This window comes from Lactuca saligna, chromosome 7 (genome assembly GCF_052625555.1).
Source record: "Lactuca saligna cultivar CGN05327 chromosome 7, ASM5262555v1, whole genome shotgun sequence".
Taxonomy (NCBI): Eukaryota; Viridiplantae; Streptophyta; class Magnoliopsida; order Asterales; family Asteraceae; genus Lactuca; species Lactuca saligna.
The window spans coordinates 165,582,301-165,594,778 of record NC_136423.1 but is presented as its reverse complement, the minus strand read 5'-3'; the positions used below and the strand labels follow the sequence as shown (position 1 = coordinate 165,594,778).

The window sequence follows — 12,478 nt, the reverse complement described above, 5'->3', positions numbered from 1 at the left end:
AAATTATTTTTTAGAATATATCAGTGTAATATTCTATTTAGAATATTTCACGTATTTTTCAAAAAAAAAAAACGGATTTTTTTTTTATTTTTTTATATATATATATTTTTTATTTTTTTTAGTTAACTCAAGTTCCGAAAATAATACTTAAAAAAAGAATTTTTGGATTTTTCCATTTATTTTGCATTTTAAAATTATTTTTAGATTTGGTCTCACGGTCTCACAAAATTAGAATGGTCTCAAATGAACCTAAACATATATATATATATATATATATATATATATATATATATATACATATATAGTAATAATCACATGTGTGTGTTAAATAATAAACCATTAAGTATATTATACATATTAATCACCGAATTGATCGAATTTCACAACACTACTCAGTTCGTAAGGATCCGATCGGGGAGTACTCGAGATTATGTAACTCGCCTCCGTAAGGGGGGAGTAACGAGTATTCAGAGGAGTAATCAGCCAACTCGATGAGTTTTACAACACTATATATATATATATATATATATATATATATATATATATATATAGGTCCTATGAAGTGGTATCCAAAGCAAAACACTTTTTAGCTAACAAAGGGTGTAGGGGTGACCATGTCATTTCCTAGTTCCCACACATTCTTTATTCAGTGGTAAAATCGTAATAAAACTATGAAATGCAACATTTGACAGTTCACAGTTTACATGTCCAAATTTCCCCGGTCCAACTTCCTCGCCTTCCCAATATACATACGCACACAGAATTCACATATAATCTCTTTTCTTTCTCTCTCTCACTTTCCCTATCAGTCTTTTCCGGTGATCAGCCTAGCTACTTCACGTTCATTCTTTCAGTTACGGCAATCGTCCGGTAATTTCTACTCCAATTATGTTTGTTCTTCAGCTGACAATTACAAACTCTTCGCTGAATATGGACTGCATTTATGATGAAAAAGTTCCACAAAATCGATTCAGTTTCTTATGTCACAATTTTCCTTTTCTTTGCACGTGATTTTTTCAGCTGTGTTTTCGATATATGTAGAATTCATACACTGATGATCATTGCTGTGTGTATTTAGAGCGAGAAGAATGACGTCGGGTACGAGAATGCCGACGTGGAAGGAGCGGGAGAACAATAAACGGAGAGAGAGGAGGAGGAGAGCGATTGCCGCGAAGATATTCTCCGGACTGAGGATGTACGGGAATTACAAGCTGCCTAAGCATTGTGATAACAACGAAGTCCTCAAAGCCCTCGCCGGCGAAGCTGGTTGGACCGTCGAACCCGACGGCACCACCTATCGTAAGGTAGAATTCTGTTCGTAATACATTTCATTTCATCAATCGTTAATCATCAGCTTAATTACAGTAATTCGTCAAGGTCACATAATTCCGATGTCCCTCATCTCATCATTCGTACGAGTCAATTCTCCAAATTCTCAGAACAGAAGGTAATTGATAGAACAAAAATCTACAACAATACAACATCGATCCTCTAATCTCATACGGAATAAATGTAGTAATTAGGATCCAACGGAGTCGAATCTGTAAAGCCCTTCGCCGGTGACTACGTGATGGTGGCGTGTATTAGGAGGTCGTCGGAGTATCAATACGTTCCATGCGCTCTCGATTACTGGCGCACTTAGCAATATGCTGACGTGTATAGGCTCTGATTTCTATGCATTTTAGCAGAGAATTGTTAAGATTTACGATTTTATCACTTACACATTGCTTTATCTCTGCTTCTGATCCCTCTTCGTGCCGGCGAAATTAGATCCGGTCAGGATTTGGCGGAGACTCCGGCATCCTTTTTGTTCAGAAGCGCAAATCTCAAAGAATTGCCGTAGTAAAAAAATCTAGAAAGACGTTAATACTGTAATACCCTCGTCGATGTTTCAGAATTTCTTCCCCGGTTTCGAATTTACGCATCGATTAAGGGTTATTTTTGGCATTTTGCAGTTTTGCTTTTTCTCCGATTACAGATCTGGTGCTACTCTTTTTTTCTCTTTTGGATAAACTTATTATTGGCAATTTCATGTTTGCTTTAGTTTTGCAAACAGGTCCTTTTTCAGTATGTGGCAGTTTCTGTCCCAAAACTGCAACAATGTATTCCATGTTCATAAAAGCTCATTCCATTCGTCCAAATTCGGAACAACGTTGCATCATCACTTGTACATACTGCATCTCAACATGTACATTGTTCCGAGTTCAAAAATGTCAGGCCTTTGGTAAATGGGACAGCAAAAACTTCAAACAATACCCAAAATAAGTAGTAAAAAAACGTTACGCATTGTTTTTATTTTATGTAATTTTTATAAAAATAGAAGTATTTGTATATGAGTGGTTACTTGGTAACCACTCATATATAAATACCAATTAATGTCAAACAAAATACTCAAAAGTCAAAACATAATTTGGTAAATACTCTTTTTATACTAACCTTATCAAACGTATATACAAATAGTATACAAATAGAAAGATAAAATGGTTAAACAATTCAAGACAAATATAAAGTCCTCGATGATAATTTACTTTTAGGGATGCAAGCCTTTAGAGCGAATAAACATTAGTGGATCGACATCAGCAAGCCCATGCTCATCATACCAACCAAGCCCATACACTTCATATCACCCGAGCCCAATTGCAAGCCCATCTCACAACCCTCACCCCGATTCACTCATTCCATGGCTCAAGAATTTATCATCCTCATCAAACTCAACAAAGATTCCAAATCTTTACATCCAAACAGGGTCCATTAGTGCACCCGTGACCCCACCCATAAGCTCCCCAACTGCCCGATTCAAAACCGACATTACATGGGGCATGGGTCCCACGTCTCCAACTTTCAATCTTGTAGCTTCGAACTCGTTTGGGTTCAAGGAAGGAGTTATATCTCATGGTGGATCGCGAATGTGGACACCTGGACAAAGTGGGACGTGTTCGCCTGTAATTCCTTCGGGATTTGACAACAATGGTGACATTCCAATGGCGGAATTGGTTTCCGATGAATTTGCGTTTGGTTGTAATGTGGGAAAGAAAGTGAAGCCGTGGGAAGGAGAGAGGATTCATGAGGTATGTGGGTCTGATGATCTTGAGCTTACTCTTGGGATATCAAAAATGAGGTACTATACTTTGGTGGAAAATGCTATCAAACAAGTTATTATGTGTTTACAAGTTAGAATATTTATATGAACTTTTTACCTTTTTGACAGATAAATTGGAATTTGGAGAAGAAAGGAAATCGTTGTGATGATATGATTGGGGAAAATTGAGAATGGATGGATGGTTTGATGCAAATTTGTGAAATTGCTCCAATATTTATAAGTTTTCCTTGTTAAAGTATGTTGCCCAAATTTCTAGTAAAATCCATTCAGTTTATGTATCTTCTACTTGTGAATGAGAGTTGGATTTTATTATGAAACAACGTATAAAAATGAGTAAGTTACATTTTTGGTTCCTATTTATAACTATAACTGATGTTTTCAGTTTTGGTCCCAAAAAGCTTTCTTTTACCAAGAATTGGGTCCACTGGTTCCAGTAGACTCCCTTGCTCTTGTAGCTGCCACATAAGCAAATAATTTGAAAACAGTTCAAATGGTAACTGGTTACTAGTTCTCCATGTTGAAAATCGATATTTTTTCGGTAGAAAACCAACATATGGTTAAAAATTAAAAAATATATTTGCCCATATCGATAAAAAAAAAAAAAAAAAAAGCAAAGTAAACTGCCATTTCCTGCAAATTTTCTTTTAAAAACGTCACAAGAACCTGTTAAGTAATTACCAACATTGCGAGAGAAAACGTTTTTGGGATCAAAATTACAAAAATTAACTATATGCTCTGGGACCAAAAATGTTACTCTATATAAAACCATGATACACGTTCAAACAAAATACAATGCGATTATAAAGTACATCCATAAATTAAACAGACAGTTTGTAATCTATAAATAATTTGTACAAGTCACATATATGAATGAAATAAATCATATGATATACAATAAACCTTACCAATTCACATTTTAACATCATAAAGATCAAGATCGGGAAGAAGCTTCGTCTCAGAAGACACACTCTCCCGTGTGTCATGCTTATACAACGATGTGCCCATCCACGGACGATCAGTGGATATGCTTCTGGGGCCTTGACTGTCTGTTGAGATAGTTGAGACTTGTGTTTGACTGTCATGTGACATCATGTCAAAAGCTTTAAACTTAATGTCAGTATTCCCCACCCCTCGTTTCACCACTGGGGGCTGAACTGGTAATTTCCCATCCAACATCTTGACGACTTGTGACATTGGTGGGCGAAGTGTGGGAGATGGATTCGTGCATAAGAGGGCTATATTCAACATCCTCATTGCCTCGTCTTTTGAGTATTTAACAAGACTTGGGTCCACTAGCTCCAGTAGACTCCCTTGCTCTTGTAGCACATATGCCTGATCACACCAATAAAATATATCAATTCGGGTCTTAAGAGATAGATATACTTTAGTTTTTATCCATGATAGCTACATACTTGTGATTTTACAATTTTGGTGTCTGAGTTTAGCTCGTTTTTTTACTTTTGGCCTTATCTGTTTGACGTTTTTGTAACACTTTTGATCCCTGCTCCAAGCAAATTGACTATGTATATATTTACCTTTTCTCTGATTTTTTTAATACTGTTTTAAATTTATATTGTTAGTATATTGTAAATTTAACAAGTGGAAGGGAAGGGAGGGTAATATAGTCATTTCACTTGGAGAAAGGACCAAAAGCGTAATGAAAACCTCAAATAAGGACCAAAGTTGAGAAAAAGAAACTTCATGGACTAAAACTGAAAAATGAGCTACACCCCTGGACCAAAACTTTAATTTACTCCTTTGCGTATTTGGCATGAAACCAATGATGATGTGGCAAACAATTGCCAAATCTTCAAATAATGCCAAAAAAGCAACATGTTGAAACAAATTCTAATGATAATCGGTTACTGGTTCTCCATGTTAAAAATTATTGTTTTTTGTAGAAAATCAAAAACACATTGCTGTTTTGGGTAAAAAACTAACTATATTCTCCACATTCATAAAAAGGGAAAAGTATGCTGCCATTTCCTGCAAGATTTTTTTTTTATTTTTTTTTTAATAAGTTGAAGTTACCCAGTCAAGAAGGTAGACAAATTCCTCCTTTGGCCTATAATTTGTATTGCTTTTCCCGCTCACAATCTCTAATGCTACAACTCCAAAGCTGTAAACATCTGCTTTATCTGTTAAGTATCCTCTCATTGCGTATTCCGGAGCCATATACCCTCTACATATTTACACCATAAAAATATGTCACATTTTTAATGAAGTTAAATGGCAAATAATATAAAATAAAAAGAAATACACAGTCTCACATTGTTCCAGCAATTCGTGTACTGATATGAGTATTCTCTTCTTCATCAAGTTTTGCTAAACCAAAATCCGATATTTTAGCGTTTAAATCCTTGTCAAGAAGCACATTTGTGGCCTTTATGTCTCTGTGAACTATTTTCAACCTTGATTCCTCATGTAAATAAGCTAATCCCTTTGCGATTCCCATACAAATCTTCTTTCTTGTTGACCAGTCCAAATTAAGCTTCTGATTCTCTTTACCTATAAAAAATTCACAATTAAAAAAAAAAGAAACCAGGAAACTGCATGATGGATAGTGAAAACTATTAAATGTTTGTGGTTATTTACCAAAAAGGGCACGTGCGAGACTGTTGTTGATGAGGTATTCATATACAAGCAACAACTCTTTTCCTTCGATACAACAACCATAAAGCTTCACGAGATTTGGATGTTGTAAAGCAGATATCATTCCTATTTCAGTCACAAATTCACGGTTTCCTTGTTTTGATCTGGCTGAAAGTTGCTTCACAGCAATCTCAGAACCATCCGAGAGTACACCCTGTGATTCCACAAAACGCATAAACTTTAATATAAATATAAAAATGGAATGTTACTATTTTCTGCAATTTGCCCAAATAAAAGGCCACATTTAAAACTTACCTTATAAACTGGTCCAAATCCTCCTTCACCGATCTTATTTGCAGGATCAAAGTTATGAGTAGCAGCTTTAATTTGTCGCAGGCTGAAATACCCCGTTTGTAATTCAAGAGCTCGAAGCTCTATTGTTACGACAATTAAAAGCAGTTAGAATTGTATAAAAATCTTATATACATATTTTTTTTAGATATTGTTTCTTGCCTTTATCTTCTTTGTCTCCACCTATATAACCTCTCCACCAAAGTAGAGCTAAAATCAGCACTACAAATGCACATGATCCAATCACAATTCCAGCAATAGCTCCAGCAGAGAGACCTGAGCTGATGTCATATTCTGCAACAAGAGAGAATAGGTATGTTATATGTGCTGTTGTTAGGCCACATTTTTCAATGGGACAAAAATTATAATTTTTTTCAAAAGACAAAAATGCCATTTTCATATTCATCTCAAAAATAGCCCTAGAAAGCTTATTAAGTCCTGTCTCATCTTAATGATGAAGATGAAAAGGATCGAGAGTGCGTCCATGTCCCATGTTTTTTTGGTGGGAAAAAAATTATGATTTTTGTCTAATTCACATGAAAGTGAGAAAATTTTGAAAAAGATGGTAACTACTAACCTGGTGTTATTTCGATAGCAGATAAAAGAGGCCCATAAACACCTCGATCCGGAATGGCAGTTGTCCCCTTTCCAGCCCATTGCAAGTGAATATCTAACGTGCTTCCGTTAACCACAATATTATCAAAATCTACAGAAGTCCCAATTCCAACACCTCCCGCTACTTCCACAATGTTAAACTCTTTCCACTGCAAAACACCCTATAAAACAAAATTAAATCCATTAACTAAAATCTATATGCAATCAAAAAATTGGGAAGTGTTATTCTATTATAGACGTAAATATCATTAATTGTTACTGACTTGGATTGATATATCGAAATAGCGTCTCCCAAGGCTTCTAAATGTCGTATCATTGGTATAACTGATTTCAGCGAAGTGGAGTCTCACTCTGTAACTCCCTTTCCTTAAACATAATCCGTAGTATCTAAGTGAACCGGGAGAAAAGCGAGCTGTTGTGTATATATCGCCACCTGTCACATTCATATTGGTTCCGGTAAATCTAGTTTGACCTCGACCCATGAAAAGACCATTAGTGCTATAAGCCCATCTTTGATCAGAGGTAGTAAAGAAGTAAGATTGAAGGCTGGTTGAATCCTCGTCATATTCGTTTCCTTCAAACTCTGTTCTACCTCCACCACAGTTAATAAACAAAGAATGATCTGGAATTTCAGATAATGATTAAGATTTAGATTTAGATACTGATATAATATGATAATTTACAAAATAGACAAGGGTTTTTTAGTAATTTCTTACGGATGGGGTTTCTGCTGCAAGTAACTTCATCTGTTATACACCAACCTCTAAAAGATTTATAAACATGTTATGTTAGGTGACATCATCGTAGATAATTATAAAGTTTTTTTTTTTTTTTTTTTTTTTTTTTTTTTGTGAATAAGTTTAAATGTGACATACGTGTTGGTTGGGTCAGCTGTAGGTGACAGGGCAGAAATCAAATTCCTGTCATAAATAAAGGTATATATAATTAGTGAATATAGAAAGTAATAATATTGAGATAAGGTAAAGGGTAGAATAGGAAAACTCACAAGCTAGAGGACTGACAAATTTGTGGTGGAGCACTTGTAAAATCGTTGTAAGCTATGTCACTGCAATCATAGCAACACATTAAAATTTCTTTGCAGATAATAGCAATGAACTTTTCGTTATTATGATTTACATATTGCTAATATGGGTAAAAAATATTAATGTGCATCACTTATAGTGGTAAAAAGAGTAAAGTACGTTGCTATTTCGTGCAATTTGGCGTAATGGTAATAACAATTAAATGGTATCACTTACATCTTGTCATTGTTACGAGTAAATATCAACTCTGGAATCTCTCCGGATAGTAAGTTGTTATTCAGAAACCTACATTCATGGACAATATTCAAAATCAGAATTTACATCAAAATAAAAACATGAAATATAACTATAACAGAGACAATATTAGATCAAGTTTATCTGTTGCATACAAGGTGTCAAAATCTCGTCCCCAAACAGAGGGAGGTACTAAACCACTCAGTCTGTTGAAGCTCAAGTCTCTACAAATAAAATAAAATAAAAGTCAGACAAAAATTTCATTAAATTTAAATAATAAATAAAAAAAAAAAAAAAAATCAGACTTACACGTATTTTAAAGTTTCGCTGTTCCGTCCAATGTATGGGGGTATTGAGCCAGTAAGCAAACAATTTCTCAAACTCCTGTAGCAAAATTATGTATATAAGTAATATAATATATATAACACTTATTGTGTTAAATTATTTCATTTTCTTTCAAACAAATTATTTAATCAACTCACAAATCCTCCATGTTTGTCATAGCCTCCAGATTTGGAAATGGAGTAGTTGATGATCCAGTCAAATCAGATATCCTCCTGATATAAAATAAGTTCAATGTTGAAGTCGATTAGATTATTACCAGAAAATTATTGACTGAAGATTCAATAAAATTAAAATAATGTGCTCACAATGAATTCAAGTTTGTCAGCAGAGATATTGTAGAAGGAATAGGTCCAGACATATTCGTTCCTTGCAAATCACTGCAACATAAATTATATATGATTAAAGGTTTAAAAGTTTTAATGACAATAAAGAGGGTAAAAATTAAAATAATACTCACAGTCTTGTGAGATTTCTCCAGTTTCCGATAAAATCAGGTATTCTCCCAGATAATATACTCCCATCTATCCTACTGCAAGAAATGTAAAAAAAAAAAAAGGATTGAATAATTTATATAGAGTATTTAATGAATATGATTATACTTTATAAAAGATATATATGACTTACAAATCTTCTAAATTAGTCAGATTGCCATAAGAATCCGGTATAGTTCCAGTAAAGTTATTTGCAGAAGCAAGGCTACAAGAAAAAAAAAAGTTTCTTGTTAACAACACTAAAATATAAACATTATAAAAGAAGTATATTACATACATAAAATAATCTTACAATCTTCTCAAGCGAGACAAGCGTCCAAGATTTCGAGGAAGTGGTCCTCCAAGAAAATTGTCTTCCACGACCCTAAAGGTCAAAATAGTAAATTCAATAAAAAGGTCTCACTCACATAGGGTAGACATGAAAGGTAAGGATTTTATTATTTTAACTTACAACTCCTCAAGAGTAGACATATCACCCAGTGCTTCAGGTATAGAACCATTGATGCGGTTCCCCAAAAAACTCCTACGGAATTAATACAGTGTCAAAAGTAGATTCACAAGGGCAAAATGGGAAATTTTAAAAACAAAAAGTAACTCTTACAAAACTCTAAGACGAAGCTGACCATAACTTGCAGGAATAGGGCCACTGATATAGTTGCGAGACAAATCTCTGCATGAAGATGTATCAATCATATTACACAAAATGAATTTCAAAGGCATAACAGAGTTTAATATTAGATTTAATAATAATGAGAATATATTATAATGGTACACTTAATTACATTTCTTGTAGAGAAGGGAGATTTGCAAATTCTTCAGGTAAAACTCCTGTCAAGTTCATTCCTTTTAACTGGCTGCAATTTAATACAAGTATAAAAAAAATATCACTAAACATTGATTAGTGACATAATTAAATTAATATATATGTTATAGAAAGATAGATGCATACATTGTTGTGATGTGGCAAACAGTGGCGTTACAGTTGCAAATTATATTGGCACCAATCTCAACAAATCCATCAGCTCTCGTGGTAATTGTCGTATTTAGCCCTTGACTTCTGCTGCATGAATCTCTAGAAACACTCCAACCGGTATGTTGTAGCCTTGAGGCTATTGCTTCTAGAGCTTCAACTGTTACAAACACCAAAATGGAATAAATAAACTGGCGTATATAATTATTTACTCCTAAAAACCTATCTATATTTATGAGTTTTCACAAGACAACTAGCATTTATTATTTAGTCAAACTAATTTCATAATAAGTTGAATTGTTCAAATACTAGGTAAAAGGTCAAAAAATGTTCAAACGTATACAAGTTAATTAATTTGTAGAGTGGTGTAAATGAATAGACTTCCTTAATTGTTATTTTTTTTAATGTTATTTAGAGGAATGGATCAAGATCATAAAGAACGACATTGAAATTATATCAAGCAAGTGGAAATAATTCCCACAAAAATGAAGTAGGTTATAAATTATAATGTCAACTATAATTTATACACGCCAGATGAAAACAAATGTATATATATTTTTGCATGGTTGACAAAAATAACACGACATCTATTCAGCCAAGCATCAAATCAAGTCATGAAATGGTGTTTTCATGAAAGGCTAGCCTTAATTAAATGCATCTAGATGATAGCATCCAGCTTGTCAAAACTATTTGAAAAGGAATTAAAGAGTCAAAGACACGCCCTTTAAAGCAACTCATCCAAACCATGCTTCACATGTAGGAATTAAAAGTCAGGATTTTCTTGTAAGATGAGATAACCTATTTCATAAACGAAAAAGAAAAGACTAAGGAAAAAGGCAATAAAGGAATCGCATAATAATATATGATAAAATGTTAGGTCTTGGTAGTATCTTATTGACTTGTTCTATATTTAAATTAAGAAAAAGAAAACAAAATAAAAGGGCCCATCAAAGCTGACATGGTAACGGAAGCACGTTCTGTTATAATTAATTAACTGTATCCATATTAAGTTCGGAGGCTGAAGCTGAATTTAATAGGGATCCAAGTTGAAATTTTGAAAATAAACTCCGAGGCCCATAAGTTCATATGACCTTGTGTATTAGTATAATTTTTTAATTATAACTTTATTACTACATTATTAACCATAATTGCAATTTTTATTGATGTTATATATTGAGATGTGCTTGAAATATAATCAATCACTAATTTTTTGTATTAAGAAGTGTGTTGAAAGGACTACTATTATTGAAAGAGGATCATTCGTTTTCATTAAAATATTAAAATAATAAAATAATAAACCCTTAACAGTGATCACATATTGAAGTAGTCAAACATAGATTACAAGATTGTAGTTTTCTAATGTTCTATCATCGATGACAGATGAATTTCATTTTTTTCTTGAGGAATAAACAAATAGTTCAAATTTTTGTTATCTTATTATAATTGTATGTAGTCATTTCCCATACACTTGAATGAATAATAATAAAGTAAATTGCTAAAATATGAGCTAAGTCCAAATCTGGGGAAATTTCTTGGAGAGATCAACGTATTTTCAATGAGGTCAATGAAGGGATCAAAACTTTTGTAACCTTCTGGAGTAAATGTTTTTATCTGAAATCAATTTTCGTACAATCTCCTTCTACAGTTCATTATGATCATCGTATAAGTAGCTTCAAAACAGATGGTTATGCGATAATACGAGTAGCCACTAAAACGCAAATTCCAAAACAGATGTTTATGCGCCTGGATAACAGCATCGATTATCATCGACTATATATCTAAAGCTTTACACCGAAATCAATTTTATCGAAACGCAAATTAAAAGTCAAAATCAAGAGAAGCATCAGCTCGTTCAAACATTCAGAACAATGATCTAGCGAGTAGTGACTAAAACAAACACAAAAACAACAGCAGATATGTGACGAACGGAGATCAATCAAAAATTAAAGGAACACTGTACCTTCTTCATTAGGCAAAAGTTGAGCGTCGGATCTGATATCACGAAGATTCGTCGATAAGAAGAGCAGAAGGATGAAGAACTTGAATAATCCAGACATCGTCCATAAAGACGACTCTATAATGCGACTTCCTTTTATCATTATAACGCCTCCACCGATTACAGTTCGCCGTCTTCCTCAGCGTGTGTGTATGTATGTGTGTGTGTGTGTGTGAGAGAGAGAGAGAGAGAGAGAGAGAGATGAAAGGCGGGAAGATAAATAGCGATTGCAGTAGTTTCTTATTTGCTAGTAGTTTCTTATTTGCAGAGGGAGGTGGGAATATACAGTCAAATACACCGACTAAATCATAAACAAAATGGTAAGTTGTTTACGATAACGGGCGTCAAATGCGAGTTGGCAGATAAACAATTGCAAGTCAGCAACGTTGCCCTTAACCTTTTAACGATCTTTCATACACCCTAACACAAATCCACCGTTCCTGACCAGTTTGACTTTTAAACAAAGAGTATTATAGTTTTGGTTTCTGTTGTTTGGGATAATCCTAGTTTTAGTCCAAGCTTTTCGAATTTGATATGATTCGTTCTCTTGGTTTCCAAAAGTTGCATTTATGGTCCATTTGGTTGTTATCATTAACTTTCATTCGTTAGAATACATCTAAATAACTATATTGCCACTACTTTTTTTTTTCTTATGTGTTTGATACTTAATATTTTAATATAAACCCCACCCCATCACCACTACCAGCACCACCAATCTATGGTATGTTGAAATTGAAACCT

At 33.8% G+C, this 12,478-nt stretch overlaps 2 protein-coding genes across 2 annotated transcripts; one reads left to right on the top strand and one right to left on the bottom strand.

Annotated features, from left to right (window-relative positions):
- The first annotated feature begins 599 nt into the window (after positions 1-599).
- LOC145003999 (BES1/BZR1 homolog protein 3-like) lies at positions 600-3,420 on the top strand. The gene is made up of 4 exons (XM_078962904.1): positions 600-870; positions 1,079-1,304; positions 2,535-3,118; positions 3,209-3,420. The coding sequence occupies exons 1-4, from the start codon at positions 677-679 to the stop codon at positions 3,210-3,212; spliced, it is 1,008 nt and encodes a 335-aa protein (XP_078819030.1). The 5' UTR covers positions 600-676; the 3' UTR covers positions 3,213-3,420.
- Positions 3,421-3,836: 416 nt separating this feature from the next.
- On the bottom strand, positions 3,837-12,107 carry LOC145003996 (putative LRR receptor-like serine/threonine-protein kinase At1g53440). The gene is made up of 24 exons (XM_078962901.1): positions 11,702-12,107; positions 9,721-9,901; positions 9,554-9,625; positions 9,373-9,441; positions 9,223-9,294; positions 9,064-9,135; positions 8,905-8,976; positions 8,738-8,809; positions 8,586-8,657; positions 8,418-8,492; positions 8,245-8,319; positions 8,091-8,159; positions 7,918-7,986; positions 7,665-7,724; positions 7,534-7,578; positions 7,375-7,421; positions 6,922-7,280; positions 6,621-6,819; positions 6,206-6,337; positions 6,008-6,126; positions 5,696-5,906; positions 5,371-5,608; positions 5,132-5,282; positions 3,837-4,432 (listed from the first exon to the last, which is right to left on the bottom strand). Exons 1-24 carry the CDS (start codon positions 11,838-11,840, stop codon positions 4,010-4,012), a joined length of 3,093 nt encoding a protein of 1,030 aa, XP_078819027.1. The 5' UTR covers positions 11,841-12,107; the 3' UTR covers positions 3,837-4,009.
- Positions 12,108-12,478: the final 371 nt, after the last annotated feature.